At 43.3% G+C, this 26,677-nt stretch overlaps 6 protein-coding genes across 6 annotated transcripts; 3 read left to right on the forward strand and 3 right to left on the reverse strand.

Moving 5' to 3' along the window:
• Nucleotides 1-250: 250 nt before the first annotated feature.
• On the forward strand, nt 251-4,142 carry ABOM_012017 (exportin CRM1; the record flags this gene model as incomplete). The annotated part of the gene is made up of 11 exons (XM_022539145.1): nt 251-316; nt 433-462; nt 532-604; nt 657-728; nt 787-1,499; nt 1,576-2,347; nt 2,398-2,868; nt 2,932-3,161; nt 3,240-3,618; nt 3,672-3,843; nt 3,902-4,142. 11 exons carry the CDS (start codon nt 251-253, stop codon nt 4,140-4,142), a joined length of 3,219 nt encoding a protein of 1,072 aa, XP_022383172.1.
• Nucleotides 4,143-5,901: 1,759 nt separating this feature from the next.
• ABOM_012018 (shugoshin family protein) lies at nt 5,902-8,243 on the reverse strand (the record flags this gene model as incomplete). The annotated part of the gene is made up of 4 exons (XM_022539146.1): nt 5,902-7,049; nt 7,103-7,626; nt 7,685-8,120; nt 8,195-8,243. 4 exons carry the CDS (start codon nt 8,241-8,243, stop codon nt 5,902-5,904), a joined length of 2,157 nt encoding a protein of 718 aa, XP_022383174.1.
• Nucleotides 8,244-8,960: 717 nt separating this feature from the next.
• ABOM_012019 (DASH complex subunit DAD2) lies at nt 8,961-9,617 on the forward strand (the record flags this gene model as incomplete). Its single annotated transcript, XM_022539147.1, has 2 exons — nt 8,961-9,393; nt 9,484-9,617. The coding sequence occupies 2 exons, from the start codon at nt 8,961-8,963 to the stop codon at nt 9,615-9,617; spliced, it is 567 nt and encodes a 188-aa protein (XP_022383173.1).
• Nucleotides 9,618-13,758: 4,141 nt separating this feature from the next.
• On the reverse strand, nt 13,759-15,529 carry ABOM_012020 (cytochrome P450; the record flags this gene model as incomplete). Its single annotated transcript, XM_022539148.1, has 4 exons — nt 13,759-14,090; nt 14,174-14,292; nt 14,344-15,101; nt 15,161-15,529. The coding sequence occupies 4 exons, from the start codon at nt 15,527-15,529 to the stop codon at nt 13,759-13,761; spliced, it is 1,578 nt and encodes a 525-aa protein (XP_022383176.1).
• A 2,445-nt stretch (nt 15,530-17,974) lies between these two features.
• Nucleotides 17,975-20,616, forward strand: ABOM_012021 (glycerol-3-phosphate dehydrogenase GUT2; the record flags this gene model as incomplete). Its single annotated transcript, XM_022539149.1, has 6 exons — nt 17,975-18,082; nt 18,150-18,190; nt 18,270-18,725; nt 18,798-19,057; nt 19,128-20,456; nt 20,513-20,616. Coding segments are annotated over 6 exons (2,298 nt in total), but the record flags the coding sequence as incomplete, so codon positions are not given.
• A 2,368-nt stretch (nt 20,617-22,984) lies between these two features.
• On the reverse strand, nt 22,985-23,323 carry ABOM_012022 (uncharacterized protein; the record flags this gene model as incomplete). Its single annotated transcript, XM_022539150.1, has 1 exon — nt 22,985-23,323. One exon carries the CDS (start codon nt 23,321-23,323, stop codon nt 22,985-22,987), a length of 339 nt encoding a protein of 112 aa, XP_022383175.1.
• Between the last annotated feature and the right edge of the window lie 3,354 nt (nt 23,324-26,677).

A 26,677-nucleotide genomic window follows, 5' to 3' on the forward strand; every position in this document is an offset into this window, starting at 1 on the left:
CTTTACCTCAGGGCATCTTGCCTCTCGTCAAAACAGTAGTAATTCGTTCTGAGGAGCTTACTTTCGGCCAACCCCTCTAAGAGAGAGCCTTGACCCCACCAAACATTCCACCCATTTGCTTTACCCTGCACTTGTCATAATACGTGCAAATTCTATACTGGGTTAACTTGAACTCCCTTTTACCTGCGCCTGTGTCTGGGACGCGTTGACAAGCTGTGCAAAAGGCCGTGTCGCCAGCTTTGGGAACGGAATGTCGGTATCCATACAGGAGCTGGACAACACTGTCCAAGCCTTCTATGAAGGCAAAGGAGACCTGGTATGTTGTCTCAAACAAACCCTGCGCCCCCCTTTCAGTAGTCCCCTATATTTTCCTCTATCTTATGATCCTTGTTCAATGATGCAGAGCACTAATGATATAATTGCAAATTACAGCAAAAGCAAGCCCAGCAGACATTGACAGAAGTGAGTCGAAAAGGAGTCGCTGATATACACCGCATGAAAGGGATTGTCTGACCTATCTTGGATTGCTAGTTCAAGCAAAACCCGGATGCCTGGTTAATTGTAGGGAATATTCTCCAGGAGTCATCGTATCCACAGACCAAATGTGCGATATCGACCCTCGAGTATGTTGATTTGGATTGTGCTGATGATGCTAGATCTTGCTCTCCAAGTTCTTGACGATGTAATCATGACTCGATGGAAGGTTTTACCGAGAGAACAATGCCTAGGTAATCCTTTGCTAGGACTTCATATCCGGGTCTGTCTGAGTTTGTCTGACGGTTGCAGGTATCCGAAATTTTATCGTTAACTTTATCATTGAAAACTCTAGTTCGGAAGAAAAGTTAAGGAGCGAGCGAGCGTTCTTGAACAAACTAAATCTGGTTCTTGTTTCCATCTTGAAGCAGGAATGGCCTCACAATTGGCCGACTTTTATCAACGAAATTATCTCGTCCTGTCACACAAGCCTTTCCATTTGTGAGAACAACATGGCAATCCTTCGCTTGCTATCGGAGGAAGTGTTCGACTTCTCTCAAGACCAGATGACCTCCGTAAAAGCAAGGAATTTGAAGACTTCCATGACACAGGAATTCTCGTCAATCTTCCAGTTGTGCTCCGAAGTGCTCAATACCGCAAACCAACCTAGCTTGGTTAAAGCTACCCTGGAGACCCTTCTACGCTTTTTGAACTGGATTCCACTGGGATATATCTTTGAAACACCTATCATAAGTACCCTTCTGACACGGTTTTTGGACGTTCCCGAATTTCGCAATGTGACCCTCAAATGTCTTACGGAAATTGGCGGGTTACAGATCGGTAACCCTTATAACTACGATGAGAGGCTGGTACATATGTTTACAGAGACTTTGACTATAGTTTCCAAGATAATCCCACTATCAATGGATTTGAAACAGACATATGCCAAGAGCAACTCGCGAGATCAAGAGTTTGTACTCAACCTTGCGCTCTTCCTTTCCAGTTTCTTCAGCGCTCATCTCAATGTAAGTTTCGGAAATTTCCCGCTCCCAAACGCTGATAGAGCCACTGATATTTATTGCTCTCCTCCCCTTTACCCAGGTTATTGAAAAATTACCAAATCGTGACTATCTCACGCATGCGCACTTTTATCTTATTCGCATTAGTCAAATTGACGACAGAGAAGTTTTCAAGATTTGCCTAGAATACTGGACGCGTCTCGTGCAAGAGCTTTATGAAGAGATGCAGCAGCTCCCAATTACCGATATCAATCCTTTGGTGAGCATGGGCGTCAGTGGCTTATCTAACGGTGGAGCGCCGCATCCCAGCACCTTGGCCAATTACCCCCTCCGCAAACACAAATATGAAGAAGTTTTATCAAGCCTGCGTACAGTCATGATAGAGAAAATGGTACGCCCAGAAGAGGTCCTGATCGTCGAGAACGATGAAGGTGAAATCGTCCGCGAGTTCGTCAAGGAGAGTGATACGATTCAGCTCTACAAGACAATCCGGGAGTGCTTGGTCTACCTTACACATCTCGACGTTGTTGATACGGAGAATATAATGATCGAGAAATTGGCTAAACAAGTCGATGGGTCTGAATGGTCATGGGCCAACTGTAATACCCTTTGCTGGGCTATTGGGTCAATCTCCGGAGCCATGAACGAAGAAACCGAGAAGCGCTTTCTTGTTACGGTTATTAAGGACCTATTAGGTCTCACAGAAATGAAGCGTGGAAAAGATAACAAAGCTGTTGTGGCCAGTAATATCATGTATATTGTGGGGCAGTACCCTCGCTTTTTGAAGGCTCACTGGAAGTTTTTGAAGACAGTGGTCAACAAGCTCTTTGAGTTTATGCATGAGACGCACGAAGGTCGGCTATTCAATCACTTTACCAGAAACCTCTATTCTAACTTCCAATAGGTGTTCAGGATATGGCTTGCGACACCTTCATAAAGATCGCTAATAAATGCAGACGCCATTTTGTTGCCCTTCAGCCTGGGGAGAACGAGCCATTCATTGAGGAAATCGTTAGGAGCATGAGGAAAATTACTTGTGACCTTTCGCCGCAGCAGGTCCATACATTCTACGAAGCATGTGGTTATATGATCTCTGCACAGGGTCAAAAGGGCCTCCAAGACCGGCTGATTGAGAATTTAATGTCATTGCCTAATTCTGCCTGGGATGCTATTATAGGCCAGGCAAATCAGGATCCCTCGATCCTCCAAGATGGAGAGACGATTAAAATCATTGGCAATATCATGAAAACGAACGTCGCTGCCTGTTCGTCAATCGGCACCTACTTTTACTCTCAACTAGGACGCATTTACCATGACATGCTAAACATGTTTCGAGCTTCTAGCCAACTTATTAGCGATGCTGTTGTGCAGGATGGTAAGAATCACGACACTGCTCTCCTTTCATTAATGGAGATATCGCTAATCGTTTGTCTTATAGGAGAAATTGCTACAAAAACACCGAAAGTCCGAGGACTCAGAACGATCAAAAAGGAAATCCTCAAACTTATTGACACTTATGTCCAGAAAGCGGACGATTTAGAAATGGTCAATGCGAACATGGTCCCGCCTCTGCTCGAGGCTGTGCTGGTGGACTACAATCGCAACGTTCCTGATGCACGCGAAGCAGAGGTTCTGAATGTCATGACAACTATCATCCACAAGCTACATGTATGTTTGGCTCTGGCGTGCTTTCTAGACCCTTGCGGATAACTTCTTGGATGCAACAAGAAACTGACGTGCTTCCAGAATTTGATGGAAGACAAGGTTCCCCTCATCATGGAGAGTGTGTTCGAATGCACTCTAGAAATGATTAACAAAGACTTTCACGAATATCCAGAGCACCGGGTCCAATTTTTCAAGCTGCTCCAAGCGATCAACCTATATTGCTTCCCAGCCCTGCTCAAACTTGATGCTACGCAATTCAAGTTCGTAATCGACTCGTGCATGTGGGCCAGCAAACACGACAATCGTGAGGTCGAGAACACGGGTCTTACGATGTGCCTTGAGCTCATGAATAATATGGCCGAGACAGATACTCAAACCTCGAATATCTTCTTCCGCCAATTCTACATTCCAATCCTGCAAGACGTTTTCTTCGTGCTCACCGATAGCGACCATAAAGCCGGTATGTATATACGATCGAAACTTAGATGTGATGGGTTACTAACTATATCACAGGATTCAAGTCTCAGGCGATGCTCCTGTCGCGTATGTTCTACTTCGTCGAAGCTGGAAAGGTGCAAGATCCCATTTACTCCCCGGAACAAGCGCCACTAGGGACTTCGAATAAGGACTTCCTCCAGGAATATGTTGCAAACCTTTTGCAAAACGCATTCAAAAATCTACAGGAGTATGCTCTATCTCACTGGCTGTACAGAATAAACTTATATGTGCTGACTTTGTCACAGAATTCAAATCAAGCAATTTGTCATCGGGCTGTTTGCTTTTAATGATGATTTCAATAAATTCAAAACTCATTTGCGGGACTTTTTGATCTCACTGAAGGAATTCGCTGGGGATAATGCAGAGCTCTACGCAGAGGAGAGAGAGCAGGCACTGCGAGATGCGAAAGCCGCAGAACGGGATCGTGCCATGAAAGTTGGGGGCCTTCTGAAACCATCAGAAATGGACCAAGAGGATGAACTATGACTAGACAGGGAACTACGTTGTGAGGTTGACCCGTTCCTATCCACCGGCGCCGCAGAACACCCGAAAAAGCCGCTGGCTATGTCAGAGGAAGACCGGCTGGACGGCTGGGCCTGTTACGGGCTTTGAACACGGTCAAGATTCGGCCTTCTTGCCAGATCCGATGCATTTTATATTATTTAACCCCCGCATTTTTTCTTCCTCTCTCGGCCATAGGCGATAAACTGCCACTTATTTCCTCACTCCTGTTCTAGTATCTGGCTGTTATATGCAATCAATCTTGGATCTCTAGCCGGCTAGCTGCAGTTCACTTATTCAAGTCGCTCATGGTGAGTGGTTGCCTATGCCATTGCCACTAATATGTCCTTTCAAGTTGTTTGTAAAATCTTTCGCTGCATGTTTTCCTTCAGCGGGTCTTTATGTAGATTCAGTTGCACATCACACGCCTCAAGGTTAGATGCGATGTATCAACCCTAAGGCTCCTTTATTTATTTTCTGCTGCTTAAATACGCAGTAGTATTTAACCCATGACTTAACCCATGACAATCTTGAGAACAAATGAGCGAATGTAGGCGGTGAGCCACCAATCAAGAATTTCTCTAAAGGTTGCGTGGGACCTTACTAAGTTTAATCTGGCAATACAGAATTAAATGCCTTAGCATTAGAGCCAGATCAATCTGCAGTGGCTTGGACTCTTATCGACCGAAGTTCTTCTTGAAGCAATTGTCCTACGCATAGATATTCTTTTTAACCATATGAGTCTTGCCCATGATGTCTAGATCCCGACAAATAGCATCAAGTGGGACATCCCGGGTCGAATCGGTGCCTCAACAACCTAACAATACATCAACAGTTCGAGTTTCAGGAACACTCAGATTAAGAGCAGAAAACGAACCAACGGTCGAGTCTAACACTGAGAACAGAGGTTTGCACCGGCATATACGGTGGAGTGAGGATGTCATAGATAATGAAGGAATGGGGAAAAAGAGCTCCAAAGGTGAGTACCGCTACGCTACAAACGGCGTGACCTTCTGCAGCGTGCTTTCCTTGTCATCCAAGGCTAACGGATATGGCGAATCGTAATGGATGCGTAGTATGCTGCATCTACCATAAAGCTCGACCAGTCGGTGAAAGTAGTTCAGAGTCAGAGTCCTCTGATTCTAATTCATCTGACCCCGACAGCGATAATGAGATATACAATCCCAGGAACATCCTGGACCGTTCGTCGGTGCATCGTAATACCGACAATCACTCGCATGAGCATGAATCCGAACATGACGGGGAAACAGGGCAGCTATCGTGTTGCCCAAATCACGGTCACAGAAAGCTTAAGCGGAGGAGACCAAGCCCTAATGCATACGAGAAGATGCCTAGGACGACAAAAGGGCGCTAGAGGATCCAACTCTTGTGGATATGACAAAGAGTCTGTCTGATTTACAATACTCAGCAAAATTTAACTAGACTAGCTCTCGCATCTTGTCAGTATACGTTGTACAGAGTTAACCTTTGCAGTTGTTCGCAAAAGGGTTGTCATCTCAACTGGTTAACTATGAAAAAGCGATGGGGCTGAGACAAGTGTCGCCGTTCGTGGCGCTCTACTTCAATTAATAGCGAGGAGTCAAGTGATCATTGAGTCCCTAAGAATAATGTGGATTTAGACAGAAGTAGCCTAAACACGGAAAGGGGTATCTATCTCATAGTCTAACAAACTTCGATCCAGGGGTCATGTAGATGCAGATTGTCTCCGAACATGATTAACTGATCACAACATCATACTTTTTCTCCTAGCAGCGGCGCGTGGTACGCGCCTCATTTGCCTAGCATCTATTGCTAGCCCTATGGCTGATGGAGGAGCTTCTGAGGCATGCATGGATGCCTTCGGTTCGCTGATATTCCCAATTGATGTATCATTAGGCCTTTCCAAACATGCTCTAGACCCTGTCATACTTTCTTGCTCGGTACCCGAAACGCTCATCTCGTGTTTTGGGGAATAATGACTCCGCCCAGACGATCTGGGATTTGTGGAGTGCCGTCGGGACAGCCTGCTGGGAACTGCTATTGCTCTAGATATAACCTTCGATAACTCCATCGGCATGTCACTAGGGTCCACAGCAATCGGCGATCCATGCTTCCCTGTGCTTCCCGTTTGTACCTCGGCCATAGGTCGGTCACTTGAAACCTCAACTAGCTCGCGGCCCCCGAATATCGGATAGGAATGGGCCTCGTTTATCTCATTCGTAGGATTGTTGCCAGGCGGTATATCTTCTTTACTTGCAAGTGAGGCCTTCCTTTGTTTCCGAGACATCATGTTCGCTGGTTGCCAAGGAGAATTATCGAAAGAAGTCATTGGAAGTGTCCTAGGGTTTCTGCCTTCCATATCTGAGTCTCGCTTTTTTCTTGCAATGATTTTGCCACTTTTACGCTCGTCAAATTCACTGTTTGAAGTTGTTCGAACAGAACTGGAGCCGGATGCCCTCCTTGGATGATGGTCGCTTCCGACTGCTGCTATGAACTCATCCGTTGGACGTCTCATCTTATCCCTTAGATTAGGTTCTGCGTAGCTTACAACAGATCTCTGGCGCCTCGTGGGTCTAGACGAAGCATTAAGTGAGGGTATGGATGTCTCAAGCTCATGTTGTACTTGAGATACTGCAACATGTGGCGAAGATGAGCGCGATGTGTCTTCAGCCACGTGAGTGTGAATTTGAATCTCTTCTTGCCTAGCCTTATCAGAATCATTGCAATGAGACCTCTCGTTTGGGGCTAATTGTTGACCGTGGATATCCTCCAAACGGGCTGGATCTATCGGCTTATTCTCGTCGGACGTATTGTTCATTCTTGTCGAGGTCTTACAATCTTGCCCATGGGCTTCAGGAGCTTGGGGCTCGATTGAAGATAGGTTTGTGCTCTCTATATTTATGTTAGCTGCACTGTTCATAGAAGGGCGATCAATCGCAACATACTCGGCTCGAGAACTTTTCGCTTAGGTCGGCTATCACTTTTAGAGCATCCCCTCTGGGAGTTCTGCCTCTCAACTGGCGACTGATCGTTGTACGTCGACAGTAATTGGTCCCGCGTCAACTGTGGCAACTGTGTAGGTCGAGTGAATTGGAAATCGTCCTCATCTGGGGGTGCTAATGCAAAATCGCCATCGTCACTACCAGAGAATTTACGTTTGGAACCTGGATTTAGCAAGAAACTTGACTCCCTTCGTGCAGGAAACTCTCCAAGGTTCATATCGAGGATATCTTCGCGTATTTTGCCGGTCCCAGCCTTCCTCTTTTTCCTGGTTTCAAGATTTGGGGGAAGAAGAGCCTCATTAGGGCCTAGGGAGCTGTCCAACTCTTGCGTATCCGCAACTGCTTCAGACAATGTCGAGTATGGATCATCGTCCATGCTGTCTATTTGTGATATCGAAGGTCCCCCTTGACCCGAAGATTGCGGGGCATTCATGTTGTTGTTCATCAGTTCCTGCATTTCCTGTGGCCTGCTGACTTTCAGTAAAAGCTCTTGATGGTCCGCGAAAAATGCCATGTCTCACTTACTCTAATGTCTTTCGTGGATAATATTTGTCTTCCAGTATAACCGGAAGCCTACCGTCTTGCTCGAGTGCGGAATAAGCTTCAAGGTCAGCGATGTTATGTCTCGAATCCAAGCCTGATCGCTCCTGATGTGCAACTTCTGTTGTCCCGTCGACTGGCTTGTTGAGCCTGCGTGGCAATGCACCTAAATCAGCTACTAGGCCTTCTAGCTCCATCAATTTATTGTCAAGTTTCGCCTTGATATCGTAGACTCCATCCTGGAACAACTTGGCCGCTTCGAATCTCTCTATTTCTTGGCTAAGATTTATGACTCGCTCTCTGAGGGAAACATTTTCTGAAAGGAGATGCGAAACTTCTGACTCAAGGCTGCGAATTCGAAGGGACTGTATCGAATTCACTCGGGCTATTTCGCGATTCTGGCGCACGAATCGCCGTTTCACTAGGGTATTGGAGAGGTTAACGCCCGGTTGTTTACTAGAGACTAGTGGCCTAAGAGTAATTCATATAACTCACAAATTTCAATGGATTCAGTCGAGGTTGTTGATTCGTTTAAGCGAGCCATGCTTCATAAGCCAATGCAGACTGCACTGTCTGCTTTGCCTTCCTTTCGCTGGCCAATCCAGTTGTGGGGGATGCGATGGAGCTTTGAAACGAGATTAGACTATGAAGAATTGAGAAGCCCCCGTTCTGGTCGTTGGATGGTTGGTGGAGAGTTTCCTTGTGGGTAGGTTACTTGAAAGAGCATGTAAACAGAGTGCTACTAAGTTGTTGATATTTGCCCCGACTCGGATTAGCGGGTAAAGTGGGTTAACTGCTTAGGAAGGCATCGACGGACTATACAGTGGGATGCCAAAAGTTTGAAACTATCCGCTTGACCGCCTAACATACCGCTATATTTCAACCCTATCAAATTCAGTGCTTGAGCCTACATACCTCTATCTACACATTAAATTATAGCTTCTAGAGAGGATATAGATATAAGTTATTGAGTTAGATAGCTGGTATAGTAATTATTAAGACCCAGGGAGGGAGTTTGCGAGATTTCTGCCACACAGAATAGTAAAATTAGGAAAGCGGTTAAACTGGGCAATAAATGGATGGTTTCAAACTTTTGACATCCCACTGTAGTTACCACTTACGCAGTACATACTCCGTAGTCCTCCACTTGTCCGACAATCTACCGTTGTGGAAGTTATCAACCGATTTGAATCCAGAGATAAGAAAATATCTTCCAGGTGCTTTGTTCGACTAACTCGGATACCGTTATTATATGACCTACATGTCGCGACCTACATCGATGCTTCCGTCAGTGTCTTCTACAGGTTCATCTTTTCGTCAGCCAAGTACTCACCATGCTGCTCCCCAGCAGCAATCGTCGGCCCTGGCAGCCCGGATTGCGTCGAAGAAGGCTGAGCTAGATAATCTGAAGCAACTTCGCGAAATGAGTGGTGCACTAGCGATGCAAATGCAAGTGTTAGAAGAGAAGATAGGCACGCTTAAGGATGGCACAGAAGGTTCGTTAACCTCGGCTTGCACATGCTTCCAGTTTACCCTCGGAGGCTGCTCTTGCGATTCCTCGAAGGAAATAAGATTTAGTGAATTGGTTGACTACGCACGCTTCATGCTAATGCTTGCTGTCTTACCGGGTTTAGCTGTCGCCTGCGTTCTTGCTAACTGGGACAATGTTCTGCGGTCTATTAGCATGGCCTCTAGTAAGTCCGCCACCTTATTCTTATTTGTACTAGCACTGCTGGAATCTTTACCACTGGTTGTCATTGCTGACCCCTTGGTTCCCTGAGCAGCAGAAGCTGTAATTGTTCAAAGACCGATAGCGCAAAGTACCAACATTTTGTCTGAGGATGATAAAACAGTTGATTCTCGCATACCTGCGACTCTAGTCCGAATCCCAGCAGAAGCAGTAACGGCGAGAGATTAATGCACGGCTTCTGTTAAACCCGCAGTGTTCATTATAAGCTGCGCCTCTTCTGGTATCGCTGTGCAAATTTATGAACACCATGACACAAGGCTAATAAAACTGATAGTAAGCGCTCATTGTATAACCTCAATACAGTGTTGGGCTCACTATAGTGTGACTCTAGCAACTGGGGCTCACCATATACAACTATTGTTATCATTGTTTTGGAACACCGACATGTACGGATACGTAATTGTATATTTCACTCTGGCTGAAATAGACAACAAGCCCGTTTCGTGGATAAGTGAGTTGTTTCCTGTTTACCTGATGATATACACCAGGACGGAGTATGCTATTCTTATATAACCCAGCCAGCATACACACCATTATCAGTATCTATAACGAGAAATCTCGATATGCATTTCCCGTGACATGTCTATACTAGAAAAGGGATACTAGAGAGTAAGAACTTATAAAGTAAGTAACTGGTCAAAGTAGCAGGTTAAAAAAGCTCTGTCAATATAAGTTACATTTCATGGCCTCTGGCAAGTGCCTAAAACTACTGCCTGTTAAAGATTGTACTATGCCTTCAGTTACTAGTTACAATAATTCTTTGAGATAGTATTGTTGGGAAGGAAAGAGAGAAGGAGCCATAAAAGGGGCGGAATCCATCCATTTATGAATAGTGAATTAAACATGGGATCATATAGGTCATCGGCAGGCATACAATTCACTTCCAGAACTCATTCTTTGGGTATACTGCATTATACAGAAGGATCCTAAACAGGTATATCGGTATAAATCACAGATTCTTCAATCTAGCATGCCAAGGTTGTTCATGTTTCAATTCTGCTTTCCGGCTCAGCAAAGAAGCTTCCTCTGTTAAAATTCTTTCTTTTTTTTCTAGATATACTCATGCGTTCCTACTGGGAATAGGAATAATCAGATCTACATCCCGCCCAATGTTCTCCTGAGTGAGGCAGATACACAAGATTCACATGTCCTTTCGACAATCTTATGGCCGTTATGTCATCCCTATGGTGTATCATCATTTAACTCTCCCAGGACTCCTTCTTAGAGTCGTATATAAGTTATAAAGTATGCTTTTACCTTAGTGGTTATTTGTCTTGAAATGTATAGTATATCTTTACATGCACTGAAACAGCAACTAAATATCCAAGGAGGGTACAGAATAATTCCTCATAATGCTTTGCACGTCCTGTATCATGAATGGAGTAGATATGTAGGTCATAACCCATTAAAAAATGAACCACACCTATCCCCAAAGGAGGTGAAAGGGATAGAAGCCTGGGGAGAAAAGAAAAGAAAAAATACAGAGAATCCAACTTAGTTTCAAACTAGTCCTGGCTACGGTTCAATCCACTCTATGGCATATATCTCGCTGGTTTTGAATAATGGAGGAGTGGCTGTAGCCGCTGTACTGGCTAGTTAGACTCTGTTACAATATGCAGCCGCATGACAGTGTACTATTCTATAGCCTAGAAAATAATCAGATACCACAAATAAAGTGGCAAAGGATATATAAACACCTGGCAGTGTAACTCTGATACAAGGTGGCATGGTAACGGAACATCTACCCTTGCTTAATATGAGTACAACTACAACAATTTTATCTTATACTTCTGAGGAACATCTCACCTCACAGGGTATCTGTTACTGGACTCTATGGAAAGGGTAATATTAACAAACCAGTATCATCGTGGCATATTATGGGTTGGGGGCTTGGTGGGGGGAGTGGGCTGGTACAAGTATTGCTGAAGTCACAACATACACAATACACTGAGAAGTTATAATTATACTACGCACCTAATATATTTATCCACTTTGCTTACGTGGCTTCGTGATTTATTTACCTAGTAATGGCAAGAAGAATTCTTGGGCTGCTTTTTTGCAATCGGAGTAAATGTAATATGAACTTCTGAAAATTCAACTTGCCCTAAGTCAAGCTGAAATAACCTACCTTACTGTATGGATAAGCGACTGGGACGATACATTTAGGTATCTGTCTAATTCTAACAGTACATCCACTTTCTTGACCATACGTACCCAGTTTCGGGGCCGCTAGTAGCATAAATCCACTTTGTAGTTCATACACAGAACACAGTGCTACCTGATCACCGTGGACCCATCAACCACTCCCCACAATCCAATCCAGAACGAGTGATCGTACTTAAGTTCTGTTATTTGTATGAAGGGCAGCTGGAAAGGAGGGCCTGTGTATTTCTCTACCCTTAAATTAGTAGGTAGAATGTCGCTCCAACCACTGATCTTTATATAATATTCTTACTGATCTTATGTTGGTAACTACCCAGTCAGATTACGGAGTAGACTTTTCTTCAATGAACAGCTGCACAAGGTAGTAGTGAGTGATACCACTAGATTTTTCCCCACACCACTGCTGCACTCTTGATCTTTGAATACCTTATGTACATCAAAATATATCCTGAAAAAGAGAAATATCTACAATATATTGTGGTTGGGCTCTTCCTTGCTGCCTAGGCATGCACCTTATATACTGGACACGTACTAGATGTAGATATACCTGTACTACCACTAGGATCATTTTAGCTCACCCCTAATCCACCGGGCGTAGAGCCGAGAGGTATGGCTCGATAGATAATATCAAGCACCTAATAATTCGTATAATAATGGGCTATATGGCTATAACAGTCATACTCTGATGACAGTTTGTGCTAAATATATATTAATAGAGATTTTCTGTGCTAAGTTGTCCTCTTGTTCATTTTCCTACTGAATTTCCCAAGTTACACTAGCTAGCACCATTTTCTTTTCTATTCCTCTGTTTTAATCTGAGTTGTCCATTCACTGATTCCTACTAACTGTAAATACTCATCTTGTATGGTCTCAGTAGGATCAATCAACGCCCCACAACACCCAAAGATGAAACCGGTCTTTGAGTGATTCAGAATGACTGCAGAGTCTTAAACCCACCCCCCAAAAGTCTCACCCCTACCGTTGTGTTCGAACCTAAAGACTACTGTTACTCTCCTTTCCAAGATCGGTCTTCGATTAGTAGCTGAGTGTCCATCTTTAGTCACCTCGCGCTCCCCCTCATCAGATTGTTCTATAATCGCTCGTCATCTCGATTCTCCAAGGTCATATAGACCAGAATGGCCACAGGATGATCTCTCGACTTTTGTCTAGTTTGTGACCGACAGACCTTGGGAGGGCCCTACTGTTCTCAATCCTGTAGGCTCGCCGAGCTAGATCTCACGGAGGAGGCTGTGGTGATAGGTACTCCTGTGTCGGTCTACCTACAAAGGATTCAGACGACTGCAACGGAAATGAAAGCCAAGTACCCTCGAGTTAGCACTGTTCAGGGTCATATCGGGGACTCAATTCTACCATCTAATAATACCTCTATATCATCACGGATGATCTCATCGTCGTCTTCTCAAACCTCTCTTTCCTCACTTAAAAGCAATTTATCACGAGACCCTACGATACCTGACCGAGTTCAAAATCAATTGCGTGACCATGTAAGCTGTTTTGACCAGGTTCGCGACGTAAAGAGACGACTAGCCTTATGAAACTTAATGATGACTACAATGCTCGTGAATTTGTACACCCCAATCTATTTCGAGACCTTGCTGGCGAATAGATAAAGTATAATTCTAACATTTCTATGTGCCTTTGTGTATGCGTGTTTGCTATTTTGTTTTCTTTCCTGTTTAATCACAGATACCTAACTGTGAAGCGAGATTAGCCAAAGGACATGGTCCGCAGAATCTGCATCACCCTTCATTGTTGAATAAGCTACCTTGCTCTCCTAGCCTTTGGAATAGCCACAGCACTAACCTATGTCATACTTGGAATCGCCCTTCCTATCTTTGATTGCTAGGCATATCGTAGGAATGTAAAGTATGATGATTCAGTAGCAGTTGAATAAAAGCTACAAGACTGATTGCAGGCCCTCGACCATATTACAATGAAAATGTGTGGTGTCCCTGATCTTCATGTGAGATAACGGGGAGAAGTAGAACCGCGTCTAATTTTAGGAATAGTAAGATATTAATGGTGGGTCATATTATGTTCAAAAAAGGGATGAACAGGCGGAATATGAGACGAAAGGAAGGAGCATATATATCAGTATAAAACATCCGTGTAGCAAGAACCATCCTCATAGAGCATGCTGCAATGAAGACACTGAACCAAGAACATCTTCAAGCAATTTATTGTCCCTGGGAACAAATTTGACCTTATACTTTTTCGGGATTGCAACTAGGCTTGTAGGATCTGAATTGCCATGAACAGGGTGCCAGTCGATCTCGTCAGATGGTTCAATCCTAAAGCTGTTAATGGTGCGCATAAAGATCAAATACAGTTCGCGGTTAGCAAGGAGTGAGCCTGCACACATGCGGTAGCCTAGCCCGTAAGTGAATAAAGGTGCATCGGGCTGTTCAAACCATCTTTCTGGCCTAAACTCCTCAGGGTCGTCCCAGGTTTCGGAATCTGTGCAAGGTACAGTGTTACTTAAGTGAGGCCTAAATAGGCAACAAAAGGTCAAGGCAAGGGAATAATGAAAAATCACCTACCCATATTACAAGCCCACGAATTTAGAAAGAAGACTGTTCCCTTTGGAATTATATTGCCGTCGTAGGTAATATCTCTGATCGATGTTCGAGGGAGAGCCAGACGAAGGACTGTAAAGTACCTATACAATATTTAGATAACCCACTCAATTCGGGCACAGGGAATGACGAACCTTAGACACTCTCTTACCAGTGCAGCAACATAGGCGCATTTCTGGTCATCTGCAGCATCGCACATGGGTTGGCTAGGACCATACATATTCGAAATCGCTTCCGCGGCTTTGTCCTGAATGTCTGGGCGCTTGGCAAGGAGACCAATACTCCAAGCCACAAGCGTAGTGACAGTATCAAGACCTCCTGAGAGCATAGTCAAGCTGATTGATGTAAGCTCTTCTGAGTTCAACTTCGCTTCTTGATCAAGGATGACATTGGCTTGGATACAAGGTTTATGGATGCCTTTCTCCATACGATTGTCTAGATCACGGTTGAGTCCATTGAGGTACTTATCTCGCCGACCTCTCATCTCCTTGGCTTTCTTCGAGTTAGTATTGAAGGGGTTTAGCCGCAAGAGAGGTATGTAATCCTGCAGATTGCCTGTGGTGCTCCTGAATTTGCTTATTTCTTCCTCCACGTAGGTGATCTCGTTGAACAGATCCTCTTCCTGCGACACCACACGCACACCCCAGTTGAGAGTCAATGCTAAACTCAGACTGAGGCGTTGGATCATCGCCATGGGATCCACAGGTACATCCCCACCCTCTCCATACTTAAGAAGTTCGGCCACAAATGCTCTGGATTCTGCATCCAGATGCGAGACATAGGAATCTACCGACGGCCGGTTAAGGGCTGAGGCGGCACCCTTCCTACGTCTTTTCAACGAATCACTGTAGGGGGAAGTCCCGATGGTTGTGCCAGCAGTGTTGGACACGATCTGTATCCAAATTTGTCAATAGTGCACTTCGTGAGAAATGGATATCGGGTCAACTCTACCTTATGGAAGGTGTAAAACTCAGGCCTTGAGCTTAGGGCCTGTGCATTCTGCCCAAAAATTGCCTTTGCAGAGATGGCAGAGTTCACAACAATTACCGGAATATTCCCCAATTGAATTTGATAAACGGGTCCATAGGTCTTGGACCATATCCGATACTGTTCAGCAGCATTCTTGCGAATTTGGGCGATGTTCCCAATTAAAGGTAGACCACGAGGCCCTTTGAATCCAGGAATACGAGAGGAAGCACGGATGAATTCATTGACAATGAAATAAAGACAAGGGATGAAAAGAACCGCTATAGCTATTGACCTTAGGGGGGCAAGAATAAGACTTTGCTGTATAAAGGACAGAGATGCTGTTATTGCCATGCTGGACTATCTTTGCTTCTAATGTCGTGGTTTGCCAGTGACAGAGGATGCCACACGTCCATAGCCTTTAAATATAGAAAGTCCTCGCAGGCCGCAAAGGAGGAAGTTTTCCGTTCTGTTAGACATAGAAAAGAAGGGTCTATGAGCTCAACTCTACCCCACGTTTTCTGTATAGACAAAGTATTTCGGGTATGGCACAAATCGATTCGATATTCATCGCGGAATTGATGTATCTGTTGTTATTACAACCGAGCGAATTCCGTCCCCGGAATATTTCCGCCAAATACCAATTCCCAAGTACATACATAAACCCGGTGAATATCCAACTCAACCCGTGTCGTCAATATTTAGGCCTTATTTCTTCTAAAAGGTATCTGTATTGAGCTGTAGCACAAGTAGATGCAATATGATCGGTGGATAGGGGTTGACCTGGATCTATGGTGATGAGCATTAGAAACTAAGATAATGGCATATACTAAGTCTATACGCTCTAGTTTAGCATAAATGTATATTTCATGGGTAAAAATTTGCACCAATGCCGACTGCACCTGGAAATGTCTTCTACTAGGCACCTGATATATGCGAAGGGAGTTAGTACTGAATACAGTTTCGTAGTGGTTATGTTCAAATTTCATCCATCCTTTTCTTTAGGTTTGCTAGATATGGATATATCGACTCGATCATGGCAAATGATGTGGACAGTGATATCCTTGCCACAACTAGCCTGATAGTTTAATAGATTTTACAGACCCTCAGCTAAATGCACTGGAGAGGTGATTACGATGACCATTTTTTTTTGGTCGAGGGTTCACACTCGACGATATCATAATCATACTCTTGTAGATACATCGGTACTACGGAGGCTCATAGCGGCCACTCCGCAACAACGGCTCTCCTCACTAAGTCCATTCACTGCCTAGTAATACACTGTATTGCTATCTCTTTAAATATAAGATTATTATATAAAAGGGCTTGAAAAATAGATATTTTATATATTTCTCTATATTAATTACAGTATTAAGTACTGTTTCTAGTAAAATCTAGATGGAAATACTAAATATAAGAATGTAAGTGTAATACCAATGTACGGTATATATAGTCTGGTCTAAAATAGTTCCGCTATCTTACCGCCTTTTTACTAAGCTTAATTTAGGGGCCACAGTATATAGATTTTAGGGGCCGTAGTGCCTAGATTTAGGGGCTGCAGTATATAGATTTTAGGGGCTGTAGTGCCTAGATTTAGGGACCACGGTATATAGGATTAGGGGCTATGTAATATAATTTTTAGGGGTCGCAGTGTCTAGATTTAGGGACTACTGTATTAAAACTTTAATTCTGCTGGCAGAAATCGATAAGAACTCGTTGTTGCGGAGTGGCCGCTATGAGCCTCCGTATCCGTACTTTACAGATAATTGACGATACTAACATCATGCGGACACTATTGGTGACTGGTGCATATGGGTAGTCATGATTATACGGAGTACTCCGTACTAGTACGCAGTACATAGCTGGGAGATACTCCACTGTCAGGGTCTGGCTGGATAAGTGGATCTCCCTAGCCAAGGTCTTGGAAATCGATAAAAACCAAACAAAACCAACTTCCCAATCAACATACTACTACTAAACAGACTACCGCGCAATGGTCTGCCCGACTATCAAGCCCCAGCTTGGAAATTGTACCTATTTTTTGTTTCGTCTCTTTTCCTTTTTATATACCATATGGGTCCTGTATGATAGTACATATACCTAAAAAACATACGTGAGTACACCTTTTCCTATATATAGAACACATGCCACTAGTTCTGTACTGGGGATCAAGCTTCTTGCCAATCGTCGACATAAATGGGCATTATAATGGGTTTGTCACTCCCGAAAGGGCAACCGCAAAAACATAGTCATTTACTACCAGGGACAGTAATCGCGTGATATCCAGTCTGCCGCTAGTCGATCTCTGTTATCCAGAGTCTATGCAACAAGGGGTCATGTGCTGAGCCCGAGGGTCTGGACCGTCTGAAGCTGTTGCGTACTAAGTACAGGAATGGTAATGGCAACAAAACTTTGCTGGTCACATGGAGGCACGGAGTTCGGGAACGACGCCTATATCATCTAGAGAGTCCCACCCAGGCCCCGGTGCTGCCGAGCGTTTAATTGGTGGGACAATCTGATTTGCGCCGTGTTGCCGTCATCTGGACCCGCCCCCGTCCTGCCTCCAACCATTCCCGGATTTTCTTGTAAGGAAAATGCCCATGACGCATGACGAAGACGAGAAAGACTTGGAAGGTTACCCGGTCCGTCAACTCGGGACCGCGCATTCCCCAATTACAAACTGTCTCACACTCCGTCTCTAGGTTTATTTGGGCGCTCTCTCCCCATCCTCCTCCCATTCTAAACGATCCATCCTGTCCCCTCTCCTTCGAACTTCAACCTCCCTACTTCCTCAATAGTTTCGTCGCCTGCCTATTCTGTTTCAACGACCATTTGTCTCTTCTCGAGAGCCGTGGCCCCGCCTTCCCCGAGCAGTATAGGTACGTAAATGCTATTTCCCGAGTCATTGTCCAAAAAACTTCTTCCGCATTCTGTATTTTGGAACTTGTCAAACCATTAACTCGCGTTAAAACAGAGAAAGGGTTTGCGTAAATACGTGCCCTGTATACAGATTCTGTTGGCGCTCCTCTCCTGAGGTTGATTTACTGGGAATCTTCGTGGCCTTAATTATTTCGCTGGGCCTCTTGTAACATAGCTTATTCCTTGATATAATGGCCGCTCGTCATTCCCGCAGACTCTTACGGCCTCTGCTTTATACTTCGGCCGCAGCGGCTGCAGGAGCCGGTGTTCTGTACATCTCCTACCGTCCTCGCAACATCCCTGGCTCGGAAGCTCCCGCTGTACCACCCCCTGGTTATCATGAGGGGAAACTTGTGCCTCCGAGCTTCCCCTCAATCAAATCGCGCCTGGAACAGATTCAGGATTTGAAGCGCAGTTCCGGTGGTGATGATTCCGATGTGTATGACCTCCTTGTTATCGGTGCTGGCGCCACTGGATCAGGAATCGCCTTAGACGCAGCGACACGAGGTTTAAAGGTAGCAGTTGTCGAAAGAGACGACTTCAGTTCTGGGACAAGCAGTAAGAGCACGAAACTGGTACACGGCGGCGTCCGCTACCTGGAAAAGGCTGTGTGGGAACTAGATTATAACCAGTCAGTCTTCTTCATGAATAATTGTTAAAAAAGTGAGACATGCTATAGGATGGAAACTGACTTCCCGCATAGGTACAAACTTGTCAAGGAGGCTTTAAGGGAGCGTAAATACTTTTTGAACACTGCTCCTCACCTCTCCAGCTGGCTTCCTATCATGGTTCCCGTTCAGAAGTGGTGGCAAGCTCCCTATTTCTGGGCTGGTACTAAGTTTTATGACTTCTTGGCTGGGTCAGAAGGAATTGAGAGCTCCTATTTCCTGCCTAAGAGCAAGGCTATTGATGCATTTCCTATGCTGAGAAAAGATAATATGGTTGGTGCCATGGTTTACTACGGTATGGACTTCACCAAAAATGCTTCCTATTGAATTCATCGACACTTTAGCATTACTAATAGCATATACAGATGGCGCTCACAACGACTCTCGTATGAACGTGTCTCTTGCGATGACAGCTGCATTGTACGGAAGCACTGTTGTGAATCACATGCAGGTCACAGGCCTCACTAAAGATGCCTCGGGCAAGCTAAACGGGGCGCGAGTGAAGGATATCATACCAGGGAAAAATGGTCAAGAGGAAGGGGAATTCACTATACGGGCCAAAGGCATTATAAATGCGACCGGTCCCTTCACCGACTCCATTAGAAAGATGGATGAGCCTGATGTGAAAGAAATTGTCGCACCTAGTTCTGGGGTTCATGTTATCTTACCTGGATATTATAGCCCTTCGAACATGGGTCTCATTGACCCTTCCACGTCCGATGGTCGTGTTATCTTCTTCCTTCCATGGCAGGGGAACACGATTGCTGGGACCACTGATCAACCTACAGAAATCACGACTCAACCAGAGCCATCTGAAAAGGACATCAACTGGATTCTGTCAGAAGTCCGTGGCTACATAGCCCCTGATATCAACGTTGAGCGGAGTGACGTGCTGGCAGCATGGTCTGGAATTCGGCCTTTGGTTCGTGATCCTAAAGTGAAGAGCTCCGAAGCATTGGTTCGCAACCATCTGATTACTGTTTCTCCGTCCGGGCTGTTGACATGTGCGGGAGGGAAATGGACGACCTACCGCCAAATGGCAGAAGAAGCTGTAGACGAGGCGATTGGCGTTTTCAATCTTAAGCCCCGGCATGTCTCCCAGGCTCCAGATATTAGTGGTGTTGGAGGCAGCGGTTTGGTGGCTGATGGTGCCGTTCTTGACGGGTCTTGTCAGACACACCAGGTCCGCTTGATTGGAGCTCACGGGTATTCTAAAACACTGTTTATCAACCTCATTCAACATTTTGGTCTTGAGACCAACGTGGCCCAGCATCTAACGCAATCATATGGTGATCGCGCTTGGCAGGTGGCAGCGTTGTCTTCACCGACAGACGCCCGCTTCCCTGTTCGCGGCCGACGTATTTCTGCATTATACCCCTTTATCGATGGCGAGGTTCGCTATGCTGTTCGCCATGAATATGCTCAAACTGCCGTTGATGTCATTGCTCGCAGAACTCGATTGGCATTCCTCAATGCTGAGGCAGCACTGGAAGCCCTTCCCAGTATCATTGACTTGATGAGCGAGGAACTCAATTGGGATAACAAAAGAAGAGACCTCGAGTGGAAAGAGAGTGTTAGTTTTCTTTCATCAATGGGGCTCCCCAAGAGCTACCTTGGATTGTCTAGGGCTCAGGTCGAGGCGGGTAAAGTGAAGCAGGTGGATTCTGCGGAACAACAAGTGTCCTCCAGAACTGGTGAGTAAATAAGATGCATGAGGGAATGGGCTTCATAGTACTAATCAATCTCTCAGATCCCCCTGCAGATGTGCTCAATAGCGACCTCCGCCCCGAGACTTCTGTGGCTTCTGAAGCATCAAGTCGTTTGATAAGTTCAGAATCAGCTGTAAACAAATAGAAAATCATGATATATAGAGCAGTTGTGTATAAGTGTATAATAAAACTGTCCTAATGGAAGAATATGTACAGTGGTTATCATTAACGTGCCTTTCAGATCTGTCTATGCGTGTTTCACTCAGCCGCGCCATAGGTTCTTAGTAGGGTTGACCATGCAGAACATTCTCTAAGAGATATACATCACGAAGCACGTGGCTAAGTTGTCGCATGCTCTTTATATAGCTCTTTGCCCGGTAGCCATATCCTGATGTTCTCTAATATGGTGAAACTCCTCGTTGGACATTACACATGCACAGACCTGTTTTCTGTCGTTCTTTCTGTACTCTGTACTTTTGGGTTGTCTCCAAGGCTCAGTCCAAGATGTATCATTTGTCACCGGCCAGTTTCATCTGCATAGCTGATTTAGAATACCACATTGACAACGAGACTGAGACATATACCCCCCCGGTCTCGCAACCTCTCGCCTCTGATACGTTTTTGCTACGACTGGTTGTATATGATTTTGGAAAATCGTTGACAATGAGGTAGAATCGTTCCTGCAGTGGAGCTGCTGGTCAACTGACGACGTCCATAATCAACCTTATTTCCTAACAGGTAAGCAGCGAGGTTATAAGGCACAGTGTTTATTTCGACGTGACAACGACTCCAACATCTGTGTGATCAATTAGGCGCCAAGTCATCAATTCTATTAAATTGTTTCAGACTGACTGTCGAGTGGTGTAATCGAAACAACAAGGGACCTTCCCCACATCAATTGTTCTCTTTCTTTTTCTCTTTGGACTAGGTCTTTGAGATTTCATGCTCCCTAATTTGACTCAAACGGGAATTTCTGCTTTTAGGGTATCTCTATCGGCTTGCTGTCAGACACTTATATAAGAAGAGTATATGATCGAGGATCCCGAGTCTAGGCAAGAACGGATTGTAAATATATTCTGGAGGCAGACCTTAATATGGGGCACCAGTGTACCTGTAACATTATGTATGTGGTTGTATGTAGTATGTACATTTATTCATGATACTGAGTATTAGTCTACGGTCCGACATGCATGACTCATGGTTCATTCATCTATGGCTTCAAGCTTGCCCGGAACCAAGAAAAGCACTGTCACCGCCCTCATAAAGGACCCATGCAGCTTCCTTGGCTCTTTTGTCTACACTTTATGCCCTTAGTTTCATGGCCAGTTACTAGTTGAATTAAATCATTGGGATAGATTTCAGTGCCATAAGAACTCTATGTGTATACATGACTACAGGACTACATGACTATATACAGATACCTACAGCATTTATCAGTTCAAAGGTTTTGGGACCTCCCAACGAGGTGTAGCTATGTAGAGATACACCATCTTTAATGGGTTAAATAGAGAATATTTCTAAGTTGCAATAGACCGACCCTAACTGGGACCTTTATATTGGAACGCCATCTGCCATTCCTGTAACCACACAAATTTTACCCCGCGAGCTAGATGTAGGTTTTTGATGTTTGTATGGATAGCGATTGACTACTACCGAAAGGCTCCCTGCACTCTGGGACATTTCCTACAATCTATTTAATAATCAAATTGGGTGCATTTCTTAAAAGTACATGATTCAAGGTGTCACATATTTCCATCCTACTTTGGACGAATCTATACATATGTATACCGACCCATACTAGAGATAACCACAATGGGGAGCATGGCTGTAAAATATCGATGGTTATTAGAATGGGTGGAAAACCGGCGGTAAAAAGAAGGTCGATGGTGGAGGAGCCAAGGCACCATGTATCCCACTTAAGCCAAATAAATGAAAGAATTAATTTTCACCATATGTGGCTCAGCTACTTAGACGTTGGGATGAAATTGTAAACTTCTCGATTAAATGACCGGGGCCCGCAAGAAGAGAGAAACCCAAAGAAGAAAGCAAACGTCAAGGCGACGAGGAAAGTATGGCCCAACAACCCCAATGCACGCAATGAATGGCTAGAGATTAACCTTTCAACCACTGGGGTATAATCGACTCATATTGGATTTAGATCCGTAACCAATCTTCCAATAAGCGCCATCGACGGGTACCGTCCGAACCTGTCCAATCCGGGGGATTCAAGATATAACTCAGAAAAAAATTGCCAATCTCCGCTATTTTTATGACTCCCAAAATAATCGCATGCCTCTCTCTATACACGGGTCAAATCGCAACCAGGCACGGGTATCATTGGTCCTCCAACCACTATAGGAAAAGGAAAAGGGAGAGGAAATCTATCATATCACTCTGACGGCTGCATCTTTGCTTGAAGCTGATATACGAAATAACCTGCTTTCTTTTGCAAACTGGGATGGGCTTCCACATGTTGATAGCCGGCGCTGTGCCGAAGGTATTGACATGTCAATTTAATCCAGACTCGAGCCGTTTCGCCGATAATTGTCCCAAAATCGCGCCACTGCTCCTCGAGTGACAAGCGAACCCTGAAAACGGGCGATAAAATAGTTGAAGAGAGCGAATTCATCTGGGGTAAACACATAAGTGTCCGGTTGGTTCTGTACCCTTCGCCATAGCTCCGTGACAGCATTATCAAGGATGATGCGATCATCATCATTCTCTTCACAGTTCCTGGCTCGTTCCAACGATTGTAGGACGTTTGGTCGCATTACAGAAGAGGTAGAGTTGGCCATTGGGGGTTTAGTTCTTCTGATGGGCTGTTTGGTGTTGTAATCCGTAAAGAATTTCATGGGAGAAGTTCCTTTCTATATTTTTATTTATCCTTACTTTATTTATTTATTTATTTTAAACAATAATAATAAATAAATAAATAAATAAAATAAAATAAATGGTAGAAATCAACACAGAAACAGCCCAGATCCAATCTACCGTGGGGGATGTAAAGGGAAAATATTTCATCAACCGCCCCTTCCCCCCCCCTTAAAAAAGGAAGAAAGAAAAAAGAAAAAAGAAAGGTAAAAATTTCGCTTTTTTGCCAGCCCCAGGCCTTTATCAAATTAACTCACTCTAGGTGGAGCACAAGGGTGTGGATCGCATTTTCTACGAGTGACGAAGATGGACACAGCTACTTTGCTGGCATTGCACAGAACATTTGTGGATTAACCTACCTTGTATTTGTTCTTATTTTGTCTCTAAGCATCTTTCTTTCTTTTCTATCTCAGACCAAAACAGATCACATTAGGGTTGTTTATGGCATGGTATTTGCGAATTTATCTATACCAAGGCTATTCAAAGATCGCTTCTGTCGAAATCCTTTCAAGAGGAGATGCTGACTATATTATTATAAGTTTAAATACTTGTTGAGGAAGTGTCTTACTTCTTTCCCCCACCTCCATCTTTTACACACATATACTCTCTTTCTCTCTTTCACTTTTATTTCCCCCCTCCTTCCAATTTAACTTTTACCTGGTTTTATCTAAGAGGACCTGTTCCGAAGAGCCATGTGGCGGGTGGGGTTTTGTACGGGCTCACCCGTTATAGCGCTAATACTTAATTCTTGGCATAACGGTTTCTCCTCTTGTTGGGAAAGGATCTGATTCAGGCTCCATAGTAGGGTTTAACGGGACTTTACAGCACAATAGTCTACTAAGTTGCCTCTCGATCAATCAGTGGTTACAAACTAATTAGTTATACATTAATAGTCTCCAGCTATAACCAATAACCTGAGTACAACCGGGGCTTGCATTGGACAAATAATAGTAGGAGGCTGCAATTCCTCTTTATTTGCAGTTACTATTGCTCTTTTTACAATAGAACAGTTACTTCAAGATAATGGTTGGCCAGGCAGTAAGAGCTCGAATCTGGCCTCCTTTCATCAACCCTACCCATCTTTCCCCCAAGCTCTTTTTCTCTCTGTGTGTATGGAGTATGTGTGTGTGGCCCCCCTTTCTTTTTTCCCTCCTTTTACGTATGATTTACCCGTATAGACCGGCGCATAAGAAAAGTGGGGTTTAGGTGGATATGCCGTGAAGCCTTTACTCTCAGTCAGTGGAAGGCTGTTAAATAACTCGCAGCGCTGTAGCACCAATGCCAGAATGTTTGATAGTAGCATATTTCTGGTAGCAGACAACCTATTCCGAAGAGTCTATTGGGTCCAAAATTTCAGACTCAACCGAATGAGAATGTGACCAACAGCTACTAGTTGACATGTCTACACAGTATGCTGTGTAATTACTGCAGAGTATAACAATATCTACGGTGTCTCATTTATTTATATCGCTTCAGTCATAGTGCAATAGGTAAATGAGTGTTTGCTTTTTAGGATAATTGTTTGTTTATCATATGATCTTGCAGGCTTGTAGGTATAATGATTACACTTTAAGTACGAGTGGGACAGCCACTTCATGCCAGCTGGACTCATGTTCTAGCGGGAAACTAAAGCCATAACTCGATATTTACAAGTGTCCTCAATCCTTAGGTGTCATTTAGGTATATGAAATTGTGAAACTGCCCACTTGGCAATTGAACTGGCCTATTGGGAGATTGCTTCTACTTCACTGCTGTCTCGTTTCATATATAAGATACACATAGAAGTATACATTCGGAAATAACCCCTATGACTACTATTGATATATAGTTTTTTTTTTTTTTACTCTACCATGACTGCTTTCCAGGCTGCTCATGGCCTATAGGGGCTTATATACTGTATAAATATAACGCAAAACACACGCATTCTCTCTATATATATCTGCCGGTAAAGATGGATTATTTGCCAAACAAAGTTCAGTTTTTGAATGCTGTTCTGAGCCTCAACACACATATTAGGGACATCTTATATTGGGTGACAATATATATTCAAGCAAACCCTGCGTCCAATCTGCAGCGTGGGGCTCTGTTTTGTTCCAAGTAACTCCATCTTGTTCGCTGACCGCTCGGGGGCTTGAATTAATGTAACCGGTAAGCCGCTCGGCCACCTCTGTATCCCATATAAAATAGCATATTTTTAAATACCAATATCTCAACAAACTAATATTCTATCTATTTATTTATTTAACACAGTATTAGTATAGATACTATTTATACAAAACTCAAATATTAAGAGAAATAAAGCTCGGTAAATATAAATTACAGCTATATCTAAAAATACTAAAAAATATACAGTAATATATATTACTCTAGTAATAAAAGACTGTTAGAGTTTTAAAATTAAAGACTTATTAGTATAGTATATAATAGACTATAAATAAAATTATAAATAGATAGAATACAAGTTCATTGAGATATTGGTGTTGAAAATATGCTATTTTATATAGGATACAGAGGTGGCCGAGCGGCTTACCGGTTACATTAGTAATAATAGAATTACAGTAAACCCCCGTTATAAGGAACCCCGATATAGGGAATCTACCCGATATAAGGAATCTATCAAGCTGTCTCCTATTGTCTCCCATATAAAATTCCTTAAAATCTCGATATAAGGAAATTTTACGATTCCAAATTATCTTCTATACAAAATTTCTTATAACAGACTAAAGTAGGTCTTTCTAGCCAATTATATATTTTTAAAATTATATATTAATTACGTATTTTATTTTTCTTTAGTCTTAAACTTTACTACCACAACACAATAGTAACAAAAATATATATATTTCTCAACTACAATGGTAATTTTTATTAAATTACCCTTAACTACTGAAAAAATAGTTAAATATATACTATAAAATATATAAAGTCTTTTAAATTTTAATTATAATTAATTTATATAGAAATTTCGCTATAAGCAATACCCTGTTATAAGTAATTTGAATCACTTGCTAAATTAATTCCTTATAACAGGGGTTTACTATATTAATATAATCGGTAAACTGTTACAGATCCTTATCTAGCACCAAAGCAGACACAATAGACAGAAAATAATAGAATAAGAAGAGCTATAAGAAGAATATAATACAGTAGCTAACAGTATTAATAGTAAAAAAAATAATAGTAGTCTTATTATATAACTATCTACTCTATAATCTATCTTTAAAAGAGTATATAGAGAGTATATAATCTTATATACTAAAATTAGATATATTCTATTATCTATTAATAACAGAATTACTATAGAAATAGAAAATTAAGATATATAAAAATATTTATTT

Source organism: Aspergillus bombycis, assembly GCF_001792695.1.
Source record: "Aspergillus bombycis strain NRRL26010 chromosome Unknown contig00204, whole genome shotgun sequence".
Classification (NCBI taxonomy): Eukaryota; Fungi; Ascomycota; class Eurotiomycetes; order Eurotiales; family Aspergillaceae; genus Aspergillus; species Aspergillus bombycis.